Source organism: Rhamphochromis longiceps, linkage group LG12, assembly GCF_057381845.1.
Source record: "Rhamphochromis longiceps isolate RC_006_pf linkage group LG12, R_longiceps_female_GT1.1, whole genome shotgun sequence".
Taxonomy (NCBI): Eukaryota; Metazoa; Chordata; class Actinopteri; order Cichliformes; family Cichlidae; genus Rhamphochromis; species Rhamphochromis longiceps.
In genome coordinates this window covers 23,008,127-23,030,482 of record NC_140568.1, presented here as the reverse complement: position 1 = coordinate 23,030,482, position 22,356 = coordinate 23,008,127, and the positions used below count along the sequence as shown (strand labels likewise).

The 22,356-nt window shown below is 40.2% G+C and overlaps 1 protein-coding gene across 1 annotated transcript in view; it reads right to left on the bottom strand.

Moving 5' to 3' along the window:
• The window catches only part of adgrv1 (adhesion G protein-coupled receptor V1), a 130,280-nt gene extending 108,914 nt beyond the window's left edge, over positions 1-21,366 (bottom strand). Inside the window, exons 1-11 of the mRNA XM_085425235.1 lie at positions 20,955-21,366; positions 8,633-8,820; positions 7,768-7,917; positions 5,365-5,460; positions 4,773-4,877; positions 4,356-4,469; positions 3,921-4,151; positions 3,436-3,773; positions 2,469-2,739; positions 1,064-1,390; positions 412-588 (exon numbers count right to left, since the gene is read on the bottom strand). Of these exons, the coding sequence (XP_085281361.1) occupies positions 412-588; positions 1,064-1,390; positions 2,469-2,739; positions 3,436-3,773; positions 3,921-4,151; positions 4,356-4,469; positions 4,773-4,877; positions 5,365-5,460; positions 7,768-7,917; positions 8,633-8,818 (1,995 nt within the window). The 5' untranslated portion in view covers positions 8,819-8,820; positions 20,955-21,366. The remainder of the gene's footprint in view (positions 1-411; positions 589-1,063; positions 1,391-2,468; positions 2,740-3,435; positions 3,774-3,920; positions 4,152-4,355; positions 4,470-4,772; positions 4,878-5,364; positions 5,461-7,767; positions 7,918-8,632; positions 8,821-20,954) is intronic.
• Between the last annotated feature and the right edge of the window lie 990 nt (positions 21,367-22,356).

Below are 22,356 nucleotides of genomic sequence, written 5' to 3'. Positions count from 1 at the left end.
TAACTTTGTCGGAGATGAAATGCCAGGTTGCTAGCGAAGCTCCACATGCTATCCAGACCACCGACAGGTCCCGCATGCCACAGCTGCTCTATCACGTGATGCATACGTTCTGAGGTGAGTTACGGCGTGTTGCAAGTTTTGTGAGGTGCTTTCGTGATATTTAATGGATCGGATTACATTTTTTATTTTTCTCCGATATCCGATCCAGTAATTTAGGTCAGTATCGGACCGATACCGATACGTAATATCGGATCGGTCCATCTCTACCTCTTACACTTAGACACAGTCTGTATAAATTATTCACACTCCGAACATTGTTGTTTCTTTTTTCACTGAATGTTTATGAAGCACTGAACTATGAAAGCGAACAAAGGCAAGCTTCACAAAACTGATAGTCTTTGTATATCTTACTGTGCTGGTATTGCTGTCCTCTGGTTCATAAACCACCACTGTGGTGTTGCTTGTAAAGCCAATTTCCCCATTTGCAATGTCAGGGGTGACAGTCAAGGTCAGGTTTAGCGATCCTCCAAACCTTGGGCTGTTTGACGGAATTGAGGGACTTATGTCGATCAGTTCCAGTGTATTCAACTACAAAAAATAGAACAGAAAAATAGAAGGCTAGATACATATTCATCAGACAGAAAACAACAAATTACACTCAAATACGACTGTATTGTCAGTTTGTAGGTTGCACTGAAAGACCTGTTGATGCTCCCCTCAGTCTATGTATATTTGTACACATATGTGTTTGTATTGAAGCTGAAAGTGTGTGAAGTAATTAAGCATCTACAGAATGTGAAGAAGGCTTTTCTAGTACTTTTTTGCCAGCTTTAAGGGTTAGGTGATGTTGTTAGTTTGGACAGCTGGGTAAATCCCATAGCAACATGCCAGATTTGAGTGCCAATGTAAAACCATTCACACATCCAAATGAGGCACTTAAACCTTGAATAGTACCAATTTGGCCAGAGGTACAGACAGAAACAGAAGGAATGCATTTGGTGATGTGAATGTGAAACGTCGCAGCTGAATTACAACTTAAATTACCTTGTTTCAGTGGTATTACCTGTATTAAGAAATGAGCTCCATTCTGCAGAAAGGCATCATTCCTGATCGGCAGTATGATGTGGACCATCCGCTGACGGGCAAAAACCACATTAATGGTCCCGCTAACATTCAGGACGTGGTCACGGGCCCGTGCTGGGTCTATGGGACCCGCAGGAATGTAGAGGGCACCGAAGGCCATAGACACGTTACCCAGTGTACCACCACTCCGCAGAAAATTCAGAGACAGGAAACGGCCCTCAGGTTGGCTCTGGATGTTCTGCTCTTTGGCTGGGTCAAACCGAAAAAGGCCGTAGACATCGTCACTGTCCTGAATGTAGAAAACCATCTGAGGAAATTGTGGGAGAAAAAAAATTGCAAAGAAGAAGGAGACATATGGAACATTTTGAATGATGAAGGAATGATGTCTTTTAGAAAACACAAATTGCCCCTCTATTCATAGTTTCACTGCTAACAAGGGTTGTACAGTCCCCGTATGGAGCGAGCTAACAGGTCTCAAATAATAGCAATGAAGCCTGGGTGTACCATCAATTACAGTGAAGGATTTTGTGGAGTATCCTGTTTTTATGTTACTAAGATTGTATCTTGATCATAAAAAAGAGAGGTGAGGAACAGAGAGAGTGAAGAAAATAAGCAAGACTGAGAGTAGTAAAACAGAGCCCTGAGCTAACTTTAGCAGGGGCATCCTCTTTAATTAAGTGTGCTAAGACTGTTAAGAGTAGTTTCCACGAGCATTAAACTGTGGTTCAGTCATGGAACCTATACTTGTCAGATGCACTGTTTGGCACGCTCACTGATTTAAAGCACAGTGTGATGTGCATATTTCCGTTTTTGGAATGTGATACAGGATCTGCAACTTCACTGACAGCAGTCATGAACTTTCTTTTATATTTGTTTGCTTATGCATCGAGAAAATTCTTCTGAGCAAACTTGTTCTGCACACATGGCAAACAGGCCCTATAGTCCCATCTAATGCCTTGAACATAAACAAGTCTTGGATCTGCCCACTGCTTTCACATGTAGCCAAGAGGCTTGGACAAAGATGGAAGCAATAAAAACTTGTCACCATTTCATCCGTGCTTAAAAAACCCCCCCACAGAAACACCCCACTCAGAGTGTGCCGCCTGTTTCGACTTTGTTTTGATTCAGCCACATTAAGGGAACACCCACAGAGCAAAGTTACACACTAAGGGGTCGACTTTTGCAGCATGTGCCAAGTTTGCCACTGTGCCTTACAGTAGGTCACACACATGCAAAACACATGCAACATGCGTTCCCTAACAAGTGCAGCTAATTTTTTCTTACATACCCCAACATAATCCTAATAAATAATAATATAAATAATCCATAATCCTAAAAAATTTAATTAATTCATTGATTTGAAAAAATACGTCTTTTAAACTCACCTCCATGGGTTCATCAACCTCAGCATTTCCAGTTACTGTACTAGGCAGCAATTTGAAAACGAAGGCCTCTGCTTCTTCAGGTTGATCATCAGCTACAATGTTTATTGGAATAATAGCAGTCTTGTCACCGGCAGCAAATCTTACTTGCCCCACCTCAGGCCTCAAATCATCTGACACTGGTGAACGATCACTGGAGTTTCTGCTGATGGACCAGTTGGCAGACACTTCACCATAGCTGCCTCCGATTCTTACAATAACGATGCCATCATATCTGGAGGAGTGATAATCTTGGATGTAAATGGTTGATTTTATTTTTACATTAGCGTTTAGATTTAGCTAGCATGTAACACAAGAGGAGTTAGATCACGGATGTCAAACATAAGGCCCGGGGACCAGAATCAGCACAATCTGCCCCACTGGATAGATTTGGAAATTCTAGAGGAGGGCATAGACGTTCAGACTTTTAAATGTATTTTAAAACATTTTACAGCTTTTCCTACTGATAAAGATCTACTTCATTGCCATTCATGCTACACAAGATTAACTAAGTGATTAATAAACAATTTAATAACAAAAAGGTGTTTTTTCAAAATTTACTATAGAAATTTATTTTGTTTTTCTACAATGGGACCAGAAAAACTGGATATTTTCTGTGAATTAACAGAAGCTACCAGATTTCTTTTCTGTAATTTTACACATGCATTTCTTAAAAAGATTTTCTTACAGCACTATTCATATATGTATCATGAAAAATCTAAGACATACTGCTGAAACCGCAGTTATTTTCTTATATTAAGCTATCTTAGGGATTAAATTCGTAGTTTAACTTCTTTACACTTCAATGGTCCAGCCCACTTAAGGTCAGAGTGGGCTGTTTTTGGCCCTCGATATAAGATGAGTTTGACATCCCTGATTTAGATTATACAACAAATTTTATAGTACCCATTTATAGAGAAAACAATGCTACCTCTGTGTCAGATCTTCATTGATGCTGATTGGCTGAACCAGTGCACTGCTGCTGATTGAGAGGACACCATGAGGTTTGTCATTGGGCTCGATGGTCACCTGCACAGAGTTAGGCGATACCAGCACAGCATCTCCTCTGATCGTGTCCTCCAGGAGGACCAGATGGAAGGACTCTGCAAGTTCTGGCACATTATCATCACTGATGTTGAACAGCAGGCTAGCTTTATAGACAAATGGAGGGAATGTAACTCTTCTGACTGGCTGTAGATCGAAGAAATCCACAGCTGGTGTGGCACTGCCCAGGCCTTCACCACTCACCACCATGTAATCTACAGAAACCTAAAGACAGTAGAGTCCAGATGTTTCATACAAATTAGACAAATGCTCTCTGTTTTCTCTACATATAAGTTGTTGATTGTGTGTATATGAGTGCTTTTGCAGTAAAAGACTATGTAAACATGAAAAACTAGGTTTAAAGAACACAACCTCAGTGTCAACAGAGCCAATGAGTGGTCCATCCTCAGTCAATCGACCTCTGGTCACATTGAGGGCAATGACTGCCGCAGACTCTGGTACTGCCATGACAGTGTGGGAGAACCGCAGAGGGCTGTCATTACGCAGGATTCTCAGCCGAACACTGCTGGCGTTGGGCTTGAGGAGAGCTCCCCCTGCTACACCAGTTAGTCTTACTGAAAACACTTCATCATCCTCTGGGACCTGGTACACAGAGAAAGCAAAACACATACCATTCAAAACTCTAAACATGTATGTAGCAAAAAAGATGAGGAAAAATGCTGTACACTTTATTTTACAGTTAAAAGAATTTCAAAACTTCAAACTTTTGCCAGTGCAGTAAAACAATTTATAGAGACAGATTTTTAAGAAACTTAATTGGTCCAGTGTAATCAATCAGTTCAATACCTGGTCATCCCGAATAAGTACAGTGAAGTGCACTACAGCCTGGCCTACAGGAATAGTGATGTTTCCACTGTCGGGACTGAGATCCTCACTGGCAGGGTTGGGACCATCAGCGATCTATGAAGACAGGAAGGAGAATAACCCCAGTGATATTCCTACTTTGACAATCCATGAGCTCAAAATGAATGTGAATTTATCCTTACTATGAAACACAAAGCAGTTGCATTATTTATTAAACATAGATGTTGCTCATTGTATCTAAATAATCTAAACTCTTGAATCCACAAGTGTCTTTAAGGCAGTGGGATTAATTTATAAAAGCATCTAACAAGCTACATGCAACACTGATTTGTTAGACACTGTTAGTTCTTGAAACACAAAAGTCCCTTAGGTATGCTAATATTATTCACATGATCTCACCTCAAAATTTACAGTCACAGTACCGTATGTTCCCTTTTCTCTAATTAGAGTTAAAGGCACGTAACGGTTCCCTCCTCTGGGTTCATCAACTATGATCTCCTCAGTCTGAGATAAAAAGAAAGAAAACATCAAAACAGAACTTTAATCAGCTTACATTCTACTTCATTCATTGACAATTAGAACCATCCAAATTAAGAATAAATGGAAATGTAACATTTGCAGCAGCAAACAAAAACAGGTAATACATTTCATTTGAACTGAACCCCAATCTGGCAGTGGAAGCGAGCAAAATGCCTCTTTACACATGTAACAAGAGAACCAAGAGAACATTTACATTTAATTTAAATTATTGTATTTAATTTTGAGATATCCATACTCTTTTTTTTCTGTATTATATATATATATATATTGTTTTATTTATTTTTTTTAAGATACTTGTCGTTATTTTTTATTAGCAAACAAGTAATTTATTAAGTCACTGTATTTAAAGTGCTTAAATCCTTTGGTTTCCAGTTTTTTTTTTACGTTTTTTTAAGTTTGTAAATTGGTGAACCAGCAAAGACAGGATGAAGGTGGATGGAAAGTTTCTTACTGAGTTGAAGGCAATTATTCCAAAGGCGTTATCATTGGACAGTATGGTGATGGTTGCCTTTTTTGGTGTCCCCACTGTAACACCATTTGAGGAACTCTGAAAAGTCAGGAGAATAGAAATGTTTAGATAAAGCAAAGATTATAGCGTATTTATATTAACACTCCTTTATCTTCCCCCCCTACCAAAGGTAATCCTGATCCTCATGTGGACAGCCAGACCGACTGCCTTATCTACGGGCTACACTACATTCCTGTGTTCCCACCGAGAAGCACTGGTGAGAGGGCACAAAGACAGGAAGTACTGGTTTCAGACCAGTTGATTTGTCAGGTTAGCTCTCTGCAGGAAACCTTTTCAGGATTTGTACCCTTCTCTCTGATTCAGTGCTAGACCAGAAAGACTTAACATCCCAGCAGGCCTAAAATCACACCATGAGTTACCAGGGCTTACGCCTAAGTGTTTACTGATGATCTGCAAGGTTTTATTTTTTTCCAAGACAGGATTCAAAAGAAAACAACAACAACAACAACACACTTTTACATGGTGTTTCCAGGGTTTCCATTAGTGAGCTTAAATATGTTTTTACAAGACCCAACAGTTCTGACATCCACCAAAACTTCAAAATTCCCTTTACAACTTTCAAACATCTGGATATGCACTCACTGCAGGTATTTTGGAAAATGACCAACTATATTACATTCTTGTCATAGTATTATAAACAGAAACACACATTTCTCCACTAAAGCATGTGTTATATCTCTTTAAGTTTTCTCAGCCAAACAAAGTGCATTTGAAACTTCTTATCAAAACCACTACATGTTTCGGTCTCCACATGTAAAGGTGAGCGCAAGCCAAGGCAAAAAAATAAAATAAAAAAAACAATAAAAAAAACTACTTAAGCCTCTTGCATTCGTCTCTTGGGGCTTTTTTAGACTCTAACATTCTTTCTGATGCTGAGCCCTTGTAGCACGTCAGCTCACAGACAACAAATCCACACGCACTTATGTGGACACACTCATGTAAAGAAAAAAATCACTTTAGAAACTTTGAAAAACAACACTGTTGAAAGTATGGCGCTGTAAATCAACCATGCCAAGTCTTTTATGCCATGATCCGCTATGTGTTTCTGTAATTTTGTGCTGTGCTGCTAGGCTGCACCTGCTCTGATCTGCAACGACTCAACACTGTTTCTGTAAAAACAAATCTTTTCCTGTCATAGTCAACCAGCAATGTAACAGATTTTATACACTGAAGCGTGATAATAACTATGGCCCTGATTTTCCCTTTATTTTCTTGTGTTTAATCCATGACACCTTTTGTGGCGCATACTTGTACTCCAGACATAACTCCAGTAAGCTGACAGGCTTGTATTTGGCCAAAGCTTTGTCTCATTGTAGTGTAAATAGAAGGGCTAAAAGTGGTCGCCTCATTTGGTCTTTCACTCTAGTAGCAGGCTAAAAATTGAGTTTTGCTACCGAATGTTAACCAGAGGTCACAAAAGCGTCAAATCGAGAACGACTGATGTGAAGAAAGCCACTCTTGCTGACAGATGTTTAGAATTGTTGCTGTTCTCTTAATTTAGACTACAGTCTCACAATCTGGGGTGTTTCCCCTACAATTGCCTTAGGAGAGGGAGCCAAAAGGAAAAAAAACCCACATGGAATAAATGATCAATTAATGAATGAATGAATTAACTTATTTCAGCATATTTGTGTACACTCATTGCATTTCACAACAATGTAGGAATCTCTACTGTGCTTTGCTTCCATTGTTGCGTCTCTACCCTCAGCTTTACTGTGTGTGTGTGTGTGTGTGTGCGCGCGTGCGTGCGTGCGTGTGTGTGTGTTAGTTTCACTCCCATACACAGAGAAAAGAAAAGGAAGGTAACTTTATGAGACAACTTGTTGTGTTAAACGGAATAAGAGTAGCCCAACAATAATAAATCCATCTAAAATGAAAGGGTATAACAATTCTTTTAGGATTTGTCTTTTTTTTTTTTTAAAGAAAGCTGAGCCGACAGGGAAAAGCGGGATAGTCACCCCCACAACCAGCCAAACGCAGGGGATTCAAATGACCTTTATCTCTAAGTGAGGGACAAGATGGGCAGACAACAAGACCAGCCAAAGCCAGCCCATCAAGGATACATGAAACCATGGAGATAGTCTCTAGGCTTAAGTCATCCAGAACTGTGATGGCAATTGGTTTGAAAAAGATTTGTAATATGTACCATTTAAGATCATTTTCACATCTTTCACAAAATCTGACACTGACGTAGCTGTGCTTTTTAGGCCATGTGTTCGCCTTATTTTTCATCTTAGATTAATTAAGTAGCACACTGAAGCGCAGTACTGAGGGACGAGAAGAAAGTGACACACACCAACTCGCAGAGAAGCAATGGGCTCTCACCTGTAACATGAGGTTAAACGTAAACGTCTCATCGGCTTCAGGCAAGTCGTCATCTTTCACGGCAATAAAGATGGTCTTACTGGACTCACTGGACAGCAGGAAGGCTGCAGCATTAATGGCTTCAAAGTCCCCGGTGTCAACTCCCTCTAGCTGAATGAAACATGACAACACATTTTAACTTCACTTTTTTTCAGTTTACCTATATTTTTATATTCATGTCAAAGTGTGCCACTAGCATACTCCAGGCCTGAACTTGCAGGCTCAGTTCAGAAAATTCATTTATACTTGGACTTGCTTGAGCAAGAGTTTCCTGAGCATCTATTTCTGTTAGTTGCTGGATGGAAGTCTGACATTAAACAGTATTTTAACCAGCAATGCAGCTCTTGGTATAAAAATTAATGTAACAAGAAATATGGTAAAGATATCAAGAATCACAAAACAAAACCCTAAAACTACTCTTCATCGCACCGCCAGTTCGTATTTCCAGACACCAACTGTGAGCAGCTGACACTGGGCTACATGTAGACGATGTAAAGCCAAAATCCATTCATTTCCAACTGAGTTTCTGCTGACACAGTGGGACTTTTATATCATCAACGTTGTTTGTTATAGACAAAACAGTTACTGATTCTGAAGTTCACCTGATGTGAAGGTCAACTTTCCCAGAATAAGGACACTTATATGTTTAACTGTACAGACAGAACAGGCTAAATGATTCAACAGGCTGCAGAATTGTTCAGTAATTTTCACTCACTGCTGTGAACTGTTGTGAATTTCTATATTATTTGTAAGTTCACAGCACCAACAGTTGCTAACCTATGCACATATTAGAAACATATCACTAGATGATAGCTTCATATCCTACCAGAACCAAAGCTGTCACATTGACTGGGTCTCCCACTCTCTCTATGACCAGGCGGACCACAGCTGCGCTGCTCTCGTTGACAACAAAGTCAGTCTGCCCCAGGAACCGCAGCGTGGCCGACTCTGATGTAGTGCCAGGGATGGACAGAGCCAGAATCAACCCAGCTAGCAGGAAGGCAGGGAGCATTCCTGCCAGCACATGGAAGAAAATATTGAGAAAAATGCAGCAAATCAGATAAAATATGTGCAGTGAAAGAAATAAGAGTTTTACATGTAAAGAAGTTAATAATAATAATAATAATATAATACTTAATAACACACAAACATACTTCAGATTTAGTACATAATGCTGATATGTTCTCTACAGGACCAATTCTGAATAAACAATCATCACATCAAAATTTGTCATTACTGAGAAAGTGATTCACATATCGGGGAAACAATTATTTACACAAGTTTATTTAGATCAAAAATCCTTATTCATATACAAAAACAACTCTAAAAACAAATACAGAGTTTACAAAAATAAACCTATTTTTTACATTAAACATTACTGATGTTAAAATGTAAACATACACACATTACAACTGTTATGTGCTATAGGCAATACTGAATAGCCAGATGTTCAGAAGGCCTGCTGCCTTTTATAATGTGGAGCCTGGCAGGCTTTTTGGTCATTGTGGTCTGAATGATTCACAACAGTATCCCATAAGTCCAATGCCTGTTGTCCTCATGTTGTCATAACTGCTAAAGCAGTTGCATTTGAGTTTACAGTTCTTCACCACATGAATCAAAAGTCATGCCCTGCAATCCGTGCAATTCTGCATTACCACCTCTGTCTTTTCTCCCTCTCTCTAATTATTTTGCGACTCCCCTGCTTCCTCCAGCAATCCTCACATCTTAGTTTGTGTCCTCCACACCCCTCTGCTCTCCACTTCTCTCATCTTGTCATGTTTTCTCATCTCTCTTCTCTGTCACCCCCTGCTTAGCTCTCACACGCAGAATAATCCAGAAGCTGGATGGAGCTGCTGAGACAGTTGTCATGGTTCACAAAACAAAACAACACAGCATGACGCGTGGGGCGGAGCTAGCCTAAAGCCAGATTGTGTCCTCCTTGTTGCCTTTTACCCATCCCATTCATGATCTGCACCACACAGCCTGGCTAACAGTATGAACACGTAAGGTCTTTTAAAAAAATATTTGCTCTTAATTACAAGGTTGAAAAAGAACATCAGCAACTAGAGTGGATGAAGTCATGCTGTTTGGGTTCTTTTTTTTTCATACACGGAAATCATTTGGGAAAGTTGGGCATTGCAAATACCCCACTTTTCATTTGTTCCATTACTGTTAAATCAATCTGAGTAATTCTCAGTACGGGAGGATGTTTAAATGGAGACCATCGATCAGTCATTATGTCAACTTCAATGGCAGAAATCACTGTAACAGCATTAAAAGTTATCGGCTGATGAATACACTCAGAATAAACTGGTGCAAATTTTATGTTGTGACAAATACAACAAATACTGCACGTTTTAAGAGTTTGTGTTTTGTGTCTGTGTGCGGGGGGGTGTTGCATATATCACACACATGCCAGGAAGGGAGAGATGGCTGGAAAATCCATCAAAAAGGGATTTAAAGCTGGTGGGTCGCAAAGCTGGACAGTGGGGAACAGAGAGTAAGGCTAAGGGGGAACAGAGGTGAGTGTGTTGCTGGACAAAGAGGGGCCCGGGTTGAATAAATCCTCTTATTTGCCGTGCTCTCGTTCCTGGGGTTGGAAACCAATTGAATTACTGACCGAAAGTTTGAGTAAAACACCATAAACCTTATTGGTTGTATCATCTCACTGAAATTGACTTGTAAGTGTGTGTGTGTGTGTGTGTGTGTGTGTGTGTGTGTGTGTGTGTGTGTGTGCAATTGTATCCACTTGCCTGCCTAATTAAGTTATATGAGACAGTAAAGTCACCAAATGTCTAGTTTGGTCTGGCCACAGGTTGTAAACTTTGTAGAAAATCTTCAAAGTGTTATTGTAGAGAATGCAACATACCGTAGTCAGTCTCAGTCTTCCAATGTTATATTGCTTTCAGTTCTCAAATAGTCTGAGATCCCACATCTTTGCTCAATCGTTATGTACCAAAACCTCATTTCCAACCTTCCCAATGATTGCCTCACATTATTTAAACCATCATTTTTGATGGATGTTAGCAAGCATCCAACCCTCTACCCTCCTAGCAACCCCACGTCAAAACAGAGGGCAGCCCTTTCACATCCACTGACCCAGATGCCGCACTTCCTTCAAAGGGCCTAATACAAAGCAGATGCTGTGTGGATGGCACAGGTCTGTTCTATAAGCAGCAGGGCAGTTTTTGTGCTGGCATCACGCATTGTGCCAATTCTGACCCCAGGGGTTTAAGGGGCCCCTAGGATCTGTCTGTCACAGCTAAAGGCGGCATGGAGTGCCTGGCGCAGACCTTTGACATTGATAAGACTGGGAGTCACAGTTCATGTAGAGAGGTGCGCAGAGACACAGTTTCTTTCTTGCAAACACACACACACACACACACACACACACACACACACACACACACACACACACACACACACACACACACACACACACACACACACACAAACCAGTTTTCATATATTGATGTATTTGGCAGAGCAGCCTAAGTCAGCATGCATCCATAAAGCTCGGTCTGAAAGCTCAGATAGCTAACTGGGTGACAGTCCAGGACACGGGAGGGAAAACACACTGTCCATCACAAATATCTTGGACCCAAATCTGAAAAGATGACAGCTGAGCTGAGGGCTCTTAAATCTGACAGATAAAGCCACAGAAAGCCCCACAACTAAAGAGGCCGTACAATGTGAACATCCAAATTTGCTTTTATTGACTTACCCCATGATCCTGACTACGGTCTACTCACTTACTTTCCTTCCTACTGCATTACATTACTTCCTGGAACACAAACTGCACCTAGTAAATAGGTAGCGCTGCAGTATGTAGTGTTTTCTAAATAGTAAAGCACAATTTTGCACTAATAAGCTAAAGTAAAAAATTAACCTTTGGCCTGGAACAATGCAGAATAATTCTTTAAAAAAAATAAAAATTCCTAAACCTGTTGTTCACTGTAATCATTTCTGAGCAGTGCATAATACTTCCAGATTACTTTTACATAAGCAGGATTTGCCAGGAAAGTATCTCAGTATGTGGACATTGAGCTACAACATTGCTTAGCACTCAAAAGTTAAGCTCAGATCAAAGGCAAATGGAACAACACACATATGCTCTACTGTATACGGGGCATGAGTTCACTATCCAATCACTCAGTATTCACTCATCTCATGAGTTCATTTTTCATGGAGACAAACTTTGTTTTAGTTATCACAGTAATGCATACATCATCACCTGATACCCAAATAAACACGCTCAAACATAAAAAGCACCATGATGAATCACAGCTACAATATCTGTGATAGGAAGTGGTATTCTGGCCCCAACACCTCTCAGCCCTTCTTGCAAAAAAACCAAAAGGAAAACTGGTGGCAACCTGGTGTTAGGAGCCCAGTTCGTAAAAAACTGTTACATCGGATCATTTGCAGTCACACACATACACACACACACTGACTGATCTATTGGATATCCCTATCAGAGGTGCTGAGGAGGTGTCTGGTTGCAGGGCTGCTCCTGGGGTCAGAGCTTGTTGCTGATATCTCTAGAGTTTCTCCTGACAGTGGCCTCAGCGTTGTAATCTTTAACATCAATTATTCATTATAAGCCTAAGACTTTACAGCGGTAGTAAGCGTGACAGTGCAAGATTCACCGTGTGTCAGCTGCAGTAAGTCAGGTGACTGAGTTAAAGAAATAAATGCTGTCAAATATTATGTCAAATGACTTCTGTTTGCAATGGTTTATTAGGGCAGTGCAGATTAGTTGGGCTCCAAAATATTCCTTCCCTTGGACCCTACAGGCACGCGTTCAGGAGGTGGAGGGGTTGAACCAGCAGGCAGCAGTGAGGGTCAGATAGGACATTCTGGAGCTGAAACAAACAGCCAAATTTGGAGGGTGTGTTTGATATCTGACACAAGGTACATGAAGCTTGCAGGCTTCAACTCAAGTAGTTTTTCAGTGTTCTTACAGACTCTAATGTTTGACAGTGACTGAGTTAAATTTTTCTCTTCTGTTCATATATAGGAAATTTGTCTTTTTCGACTTATCAAAGACAGCATCTGTCAACCCTTTTCGCTACTGGAAGCTTAGTAAAGAAAAAATCCTAGCCTCTGAAACCACAATCAAGCGCTCTGCTTTTCCTCTCATCATTTAGAGGAGACTACTTAGTACTGCAAGTTGTAAAAGTGGAAAGCAATACCCTTACTTCCTTTTTGGTTGAGGATATTGTGGGATAACAGTCTGTAGAGTTTTAATCAAGGGCTTTCCCATGCAGCATCCCTGCCCCGAGGCTTCCCTGAGCCTGAGACGCCCATGGTGACATGGTGAAGGCTATGTGGTTGTATATATATATATATATATATATATATATATGCCTGCTCACTAAACGCACACATGGATACACACACATATGCTAACACAAAGCCGTCTAGAGATTTCTGACACAAGGAGGCCTGTGGTAGGATCTCATTCATCAATCTTACAGCTCGGGTTGGTGATCTGGAGTCAGTCTGGCCACAAAAAGAAACTGCTCTGTCATTAACATCAACTAATATAACAGTGTTCCTGGAATGCTTGTGTGTCTGCTCAGTAAAAATTCACACTAAAGACAGACCACGCAAATAGACCGAATAAATGATACTAATCAAGATAAACAGATAAAGTAAACAGCGACAAACAGACAGATGGTTTGGCAGAAAAAGAGGCATACCATAAGAGCTGATATTAACCCTTGTATGGTGTTCGGGTCTGTGAGACCCGTGTTCAGTTTTTTTCAAAAGAAAAATTAAACAATTAATTATTTTTTCACGTGTAAATGTGTTGTGTCTTTCCACTCACTCCACTTGATTATAACTGATTTATTTATAACATTTTATATAAAAGAAAAACGAGAAGCACATTAATTCATAAATGTGATCTAACAAAGGTAAAGGGAAAAAATTAACCATGTTTGCTGTTCATATGTCTTGTAATTGGGATGAAGTAAACATCTGTTGAGTAATTTAACATAAAATTGTTTGATAGTGTTAATTTGGAAAGCCAAAACTCTAGCGGGTCCACCAGACCCATGAACACTGGCTGAGTAACAAAAATACGAACACCACACAAGGGTTAAGCCTTTATGTGTACTGCTCTTTATTTATAGCCTGCTAAACCAACCATTCAGTGTTGTAAACACTGGAAAGTGGAAGTGCCCTGTGGACAGATTGAGCAATTTATTATTCAGAGGTTATGCAAAATACAAGCAACTCATAATTTAAGCTTTAATAAGCAGAGTTGGGTTAAAAATGAGCTGCCAAAATTCATATAAGGCTACCACATTTAACAAAAAATGAAACAAACCAAAAACAGAATAAAAAACCTATTAATAATATCACCATTTAATTTAATTCATATACATAAGCAGGATATTCCTTTTAATAGAGTAGCTGCTGTAAAATGCTAGTTTGCATTTGTTATGTATTTAGCCCCAAACCATAGAGTCTCCTCTGATCTGTTTATTGGTTTGGTCTCTGTTGGAGTTGTTCTCCACACTAAGTGATGCCACCAGGCCAGTGTGTGTCGGGCCGAATGTCAGAAACCACCCACCGTCCATTCTCAGCCCAGCGTAGCCGCGGCTGTCATTCCCGGTCAACTCACAAGCCCATAATTGCACTTCACATGTACTTTCTACATGTATTTTTAGATCAGTGAATGTTCTCGCCATACGGAGAGGTTGGGGTGAGGAAATTAAGAAACTTAATAAGCGAGTAGAGTTAAAACATACATCATTAAATCTAACAAAAACTTGGCATTACTCACTGGGCTTATTTTGGAGGGCTCTACGCAAAAGAAAAAAAGAATCCTATTTATTTGAAGGGGGAAAAACAGAAAACTTAAAATTAGTCCAACAAGAATGGAGAAAGTGTTTTTTGTGAAGTCAGGATGGGCTGATTTGCAACAAAATTATGCCATTCCACATTAGAGGACTTAGAAAACTGTTCAATGAATACTTTTCTAAAGAACAAAAATGCATGAGGTCAGCCCTCCAGCTATTGTCAGACGATACTTTTCAAACCAGGCATTTCTCCTTCAGGGGCAAGAGACTGCCAATCAAGTGCATTTTGCTGTGAAAAAGGAAACACAGAGAGGGAGAAATCTCCTGAGGTATTGTCTATATGGCCGTGGTCGGCTGCTCTTAAGTGGAGCCAATGGCATCTTGCGTCCCCAACCAAAAACAAGAGATTTTTCTTCTTCTTAGTGTGAAGGAAAGGATATAGAAAAAAAGAAAGTGGTTCCAATTGAGTAGGGACCAGTGTGCGAGCAGTTTAGTGGGCTTTCCAGTTTGAGCATTGGCTGACTGATTAGCCTGTATGACTGACAGTGCTGGAGGCAGACAGAAAAACACTTTCAGAGGATTAAACAAGGTTGCGCTCTCCATAGCTTCACAGACCAAAGGGCCAAATTAGAAAGGGTATTACTTCCTTGCATGTAACCGGTTGGGCCTGGATGAAATGCTAATTGCATTTCAAAAGAGTTCACAAAACAGAGAGGCAACCCAGAACGGGGGTGTATTTTCATTGGAGAAGAAGCGGGACTTTACGATTCACTGACCAGCACACAATTTTAAGGAGCAAGGCTTTTGTTCACTCATGCTCCTTTTTGTGTTCTATGTGCATTTCTGACATTGCCACAGTTCTCTATTTTTTTTGTTTCTCCCACTTTTTGGCATGCTAGCCTCCTCTCCTGCAGAATCCAAATCTTCCCATTCAGACTCCCTTCTATTCTCCCAGCTCTCCTCTATCACTTTTAAATAAGGACACACACACTATACACGTCCTTACTACAGTAGGTGTGGGACAGCCCCTTTTTCAGGCTGTTGTAGCCTCTTGAAAACTAAGGGCCAGACGGTGAGGCTGAAGCAAATTCCTGAACGACTCGGGTCAAGAAATTTCATTTATTAGAGAAAAATACCAAAACCAGTAAAAATAAATGGTGATCATGGCTCAAATGAAGCTGTTAATCAACTTTGTTGTGATTCAAAACAACCAACGTATTATGTAATAGTGAATTTGAGACGGTGCACGTGTTCATGTTTGTGGGTCCTGTCCAGTGTCCATACAACAAAACATGACAATTTTCTGGCTTTTTTAAAACCTTTTTTTAAACATATACCCAGACAATGAGAGAAAGTGGATGTGCACATTTTTTTACGTAAAGAAACACACCCACCACATTCTCGGGCACGCTTGGATCAACCACACAAACATACGAGGAATTCCTCTGACTTGATGAACAGCGGCGCAATGAGAGCAGTGAGAGATAAACAAAGAAGGAAAGTTTGTGCAAATGAAATGTAAAATGATGGGTCTTACACAGAAACTAGGGGGTTAGTGGATAAATAAAGAAAAAAAACTATGGAATCACCACACTTGAAGGATGTTCATTCAAAAAAAAAAAAAAAAAAGGTACTTCATTAATGAAAAGCAACACTGTGTATCAAGCTAGCACGGATACTGTTTGACAGATTAAAGCGTGCCATGTACCAAATCTGTTTTCTATTGACAGAATGAGACAAGTGTCCAAAATGTGTGCATGTGTATCTCTCTTAGTCTTTTATTTCACACACAAGTCTGCTTATTTTCCTCAGGCAGTCATTGTTATGTTTCACTGGAATGACACCAGACTAAAGTCCCAGCATAATCTCCTTGGCCAGTGCAGACCTGTAATTCATAACTAAACATCGCCTTCAACCAAACCAATCAAACGCAGTCTTTGATCACTTCCCTGTAGCCCGCTGTAACCTTGTTTTCTTCTGTTTAGGTGGTAATGCTGGTTTTAGTTTCACTTTTCTGTATGTAAATCCCATTTCATTCAGCCCATTTCAGGTATATGACAAACAAACATGTTTCTCCCCATTTGCTTTTCATCAGTTTACTTGTGCATTTTCAAGACATACAGTATTGCTTTGAGTTTTCTCTCCTGATGCTGTGACATCTTCCATCTACTAGTATATTTTCCTTTTATAATGTTCCCATACTTTTTAGACATTTTAGACACGGGTGACTGGGAACAGCCAACATTATTTTGCATAATTTCTTTGTCAGATTGATCTGGAAAAAATGTCATTGATCTTAAAAACAACTGACCTGTTTTACATGAATTTCACGAAGCCAGAATCTTCAGCAATCAAACAAAAGTAGTTTTTATATCATATCTGTGGTCTGTGTATGTGCTTCAAAGTAAAAAACTTAAGAGCGGTGATGCCAAACGTTTTTCCAGGAGTTGTAGATGTAAAACATTGGTGACCTACTTCGATCGGTTTGTTTTATATGGACAGGACACTGCTTTTCTGAAGCTCATTATTTTTCACGCTCTTTCAGACTCAGACACACGTAACACAAGTAAAGTCATTAGAAAGGAGAAATGATGGTTACAAAAAAGAAACAGTATAAGGTTAGATATCCATGATGTCCTTCCAGCCAAATGTGAGGCTGTGACTTGCACCACGGGCGGAGGGCACCACAGGATGCTTTCCACATGGCTCCACGTGGATTTTAACATGTGTGGATTTATCGCCAGACAAAGGGATCCAGGTGGGGTCTTCATGTTTAAAAGAATGGAATCAATAATGAACAACCAAAGATGTAATCATCAAATAAATCTGTGGAGCTTTGGAATAACACATTATTCGATGACTGGTGAAAAGAAAATGTTTTCAGTACTCTTTAAAACGCCATTTAACTTGTACAAAGTCTAGCCAAGCTAATGTGAAACAAAGGACACAGCCTTCCAGAATGTTCTTGTACTTTTCCCTATGTTTTGATATCTGAGGAAATTTTGCTGTGCACAGATTTTCCATGCTGTTTGCTAGATAAAAAGAAACAGACCAGCTTGAACTTGCAAGGACAGAAATGTAGCTAAAATTGAATGTAGTGTAAATACTACAAAACGAAACTGATATTTTGTATTGATAATTCTGTAACATTTTAGAAGAACTGGTCATGCATCAGAGTTAGAACAGCAGGTAGTAAAGGCTCTGAAATCTATCTGATTTACCACCAAAAAGGTCAGGTTCAAGTTTAGTCCTGGAATGGAGATGGTCAACAGATGAACAAGTACAAGGTCTCCTTTTCGCTCCTAGAGAAGACACTATAACAATAACTCTAAAAGTACAAGTGTGTGTGTGTGTGTGTATGTGTCTGTGTGTATGTAATGAGCTTGTGGTTGTGAAATGTGATGTAGAGGTCACAGCTGAGAGCTCACGGCAGTGACTGTACTAGAATCCTCTCACTGGGAACAATATGTGGTTGGTTAGGCCCGCTAAAGAGACCTCAGGATTGCTGGACATCACTGAAAGGCCACCGCTTTCCTGTGTCTTTGCTCCAAAGACAACAGCTACTAAACCATGATCCTGTTTCCCGTGTGTAAGCACCAACTGTCAAATTACTTTTTAAAAACAAAGTACAAAACAGTAAAACAGAGAGAGAACATTTCAAGACAATTATTCATGGCTCGAATTCGTCAGTTTAGAAAATCTTAAGCTTGCTTCACCAGACCAGGCAATGAAGTATTAGACATAATGATCAACGTTCAGATAAAAAGCAGGGCGACATTTGAAGTTAGCATAGCTCCAGTCTCACTTGTTGCTGAGGAGCCAGAAGGAGCATGCTGAATGTTAATTAGACAAAAGGACATACAACAAGATCTCAACATCAAATATGAACGGTACAGATTACTTTATTTACTTTTTTTAATCAAATACTGTCCTGCATTTTATGTTCTCTGTACCTTTTCAATGTCTCCTAAGGGAGATGAAAATCCTATTAAAACGATCTTCCCAACACAGTGTCAGCTGTTGTGTAATCGATATGAAACACACTGGAATAATATCAAAAACTGAAAGAGTTCAATTTGAAAAAACTCCTGCTTGAGGACATTCACCCCAAAGGGTCAGAAATTGTCCCTATTCATTACTGTAATCCAGTCACTATACACAAAACAGAAAAAGCTTAAATCCAAAAAGTCATGTCTTTGATTGTTAGTGGAAACATTGTTAAATTGAGCTGCATGTCTTTTGGATATTTTCCATACTAAAGGTATGGAGAAACCTTTCGCATTTTAGCTTTAAATTGACCCAAAAACATTTATTCTAACAACTGTTTTAGGAATTTGTTTTCATTTTTCACACCAGATCCTTGCATAACGCCAAGTTCAATGTGAAGAATAAGAATCTGCCTCAAAGACGTGATCATTTCAAAGTCGGTGCCCTTTCAAGGTGATGAAATGACAACCTGACCATAAAACAATAGTTTTAACTTATACTGACTGAATCCACTCTTTTTCTTTACACATTTCTTTACTATCCTGTGTTTTTACCATGCAAAAAGATGGTTTAGTAAAGCACAAAACTGTGGATGAAAACAAAATAACTTTTTTTTATACCGTCTGCTTATAAAAGCAAACAAAAAGATCACAGGCATCTGTTCACAGATAGTAGCCTTCACGTCATGCATTGTTCTAATTAAACTCCACAAATTTCATTCAATCAAAGAGAGATAGATAAAAGATGTGCTTCACATATCTTGTGAAGCAAGTGATTCAATGGGGGGTGTGTGGGGGTGGGGGTAGCCTGTTGCATGGTGCCTTCATCCACTCTTTCGCTCTATCCCCACACACTAAAACGAGAGTACCTCTCATCCCCACAAAATATCGGTCTCATCCTTTCTGCATCGTGCAACCGTCCAACACCTTTCATGAATGAATAGTCTGTTTATGGCACTGCCCCCCTTTGTACCGTGCAGCCATTAGGGAGGTGAGACAGAAGGAAAGAGAGGCGAGCAGTAAAACAGTTTCCGCCCAGTGAATCACATTCAGCCCCTTGCACAGGCGAATGGGGGCTGACCCCTGCCAGGCAATGACATAAACACCGACAAACAAAGGACCTGACCTCTGAGCAAGTGAGGATCTTAGAGAACCCCAATCTGCAAAAACAAACTCACTCTGACATATGACTTTCTAATGATGAGAATGGAGAGAGGAGGTTAAAAACAATACAACTGTGAACCCCCTGTCAACTTCTGCTTTTTTGTAAAAAAGAGGGAAAAAATTGATTAAATCATTTTACTAATTTCTACAAAGATTCACAGAAGAAACAGCTGATGGAGAGCAGGTGTAGACGCTGAATGGATACAGAAACAGCTCCCCACCCTTCCTCCCCAGTGAGAAAAAAGGATTTAACTCTGCTGGCCACACCACAGAGGAGGCAACAAAAGAGATTTGCAAAGGACGCACGAAGATGACATCATGTCAAATCAATTAGAGATCAGGAGGAGATGTTCAATTATTTAAGGTCTGCAAACCCCACCCCACGAAATGGTGTAAATTATGGAGCCATCTGCATAAAATAACCCCCCAAAAAGAAGCAGTATCACAATGGGGCTAAAGGCGCCGCTCGTTTCTTTAACAGTAGCAGCACATGTGCGCAACTCAAAGTATGCCAAGATTACTTATGGCCCGAGTAAGCCTATAGATTAGTCAGTCTATGAGAAGGTCCCCCGGCTCACCATGTGTGGCAGTTGTTGTTTTATTTCAGTGGGAGAGCGAAAACCCACACAAAGCGGAGTAATCACACTGGAGATCCTGGATGTAACCATGGAAGCGTTTGTCTCCGTCCTCAATGGGCTACTCGGCCATTCATCTACTGATTGCGCTGAATCAATATTTAAGCTTTTCAATTTTATTAGCTGCACCGAGGGGTATTTTTGGCACAGGGCAAAAAGAAATTAGCAGCGGCCAACCACTTTTAATCGTTTTCTTATAGTCTTACACAATGCGTCTGCTTGAGCTGTCTGGCATAATTGATGAGGGGTATCGCTACTCATTTGTTTCCTTTATCCTTCCCACTATTAATCCACCGCTGACTCTAGCGGCTGGAGGAACCAGTCATTTCTCACTGGCTTACTGAGAAATAAATCCAAGACGGCTGCATTGTCCTAACAGACTGTAATACAAGAGTGTCACGAAACCACATCGGACGCATCTTCAGCTCTTTGTGAAATGAATCTTGTAAAGTTTTGCTGGTCGCCACTCATCCTCGTTCTTAACTCACAAATCACACTGACAGACAGAAAAATCTCAGTAAAAGCACACAACACGAATCGTGTTAACTTACCTGACACCGTGCTTGACCTCTCAGTCCAAAATATTGTGCTCTATAATGTTTATTTCTGTGGATAACATCAGTGTGCGCTCCGAAGATCTTCGGCTCCAAGTCTTCTCAAACAGCAGCCGGTAACTGCATCGTTTCGTGTTATCTGACACCGAACCTTCCACTCGGCAGCTTTTAGCTCTCCGTGAACAACGTGGGTAGAAGCGCGTCTGTCATGTAACGGGACTGGAGCTGGCTGAAATAGCCGAGACGGACACGGCTCTGTGAGACCTGCTCCTCTCTACACACAACTCCGGGCTCCTGCGGCCATGTGGCAGCTGTAGCTGTTGTTACTGTACAAACACGGCCTGCTGTCCGAGCAGAAAGCTTACTTTACAGCTACTCCGAGACTCGAGCTCGTCTCCCGGTCGCTGCTAATGAGACAAGATGTTTTAATCCCATTTGTCTCTGAAGGGCGCACACTACCGTGCGCACGCTGTGCTGGCCGACAGCTCCACCTTGTGAGCTGAGCAGGCATGGAGAGCCGCTCTCCTCTTCGCTGTCGTCTGCCACTTATACTCTCCACAAACTTTGCAAATTAGCACCTGAGGAATTTCATTTACAGCTGGTCCCAGTTCACACAATTTTATACAATAATATATACAGTACTGTGCAAAAGTCTTGAGCTACACCTCGTTTTTTTTTTAAATTTATGCGCTTTATTCTGGTTAACTTAGGTATTTTTATTTAGTTCATTTATTTATTTTCTCAGTAGCAAACCAAACCAAATTTCATTGCGCTATGTGTAATGATAATAGAAACCATTCATTCATTGCTATACATTACTAATTACTTTAAGTACTCTTGAGCAATAGTTCTTCAGCTTTTCTAAAGTTTTTCTCTGGGCATTGGCTGCTTTTCCACCCATTTTCAGCCCAGTCCTTGTACATTGTCCATGTTCTAGGAAGTATATTTGATAAGCCATTTAATACTGATTTATGAATCATTCAAGGTTAAAACAGGCAACTAACTCAAATGAGGAAGCAGTGTTGTCTTTACACGTAACGGATAAAAATAAATACATCAAATTCTATCTTTAGCCAATATTTGAGGAAAATGAACAAGTGGCAAGGCTAAAAAAATTGTCTACAGCAGATGAACAGTATCTGAAAATCATATCCTTTAGAAATAGACAAATAAATCCAGCAAAGACGTCACATAGGACATTCGAGATGGATCTGGCCCGTAGATTGATCCATCTTCTGTTTACTAAAGCCTCATCAGAAATGGTCTGTGGAAAAGGTGGCTGTCAAGAAGTCATGAGGAAGGAAAACAAGGAGAAAAAGCTGAGGTATGCCAAATTACACAAGAACGAGACTGAAAATCAGTGGCAACAGGTCTTGCGGAGTGATTACTCCAAACATTT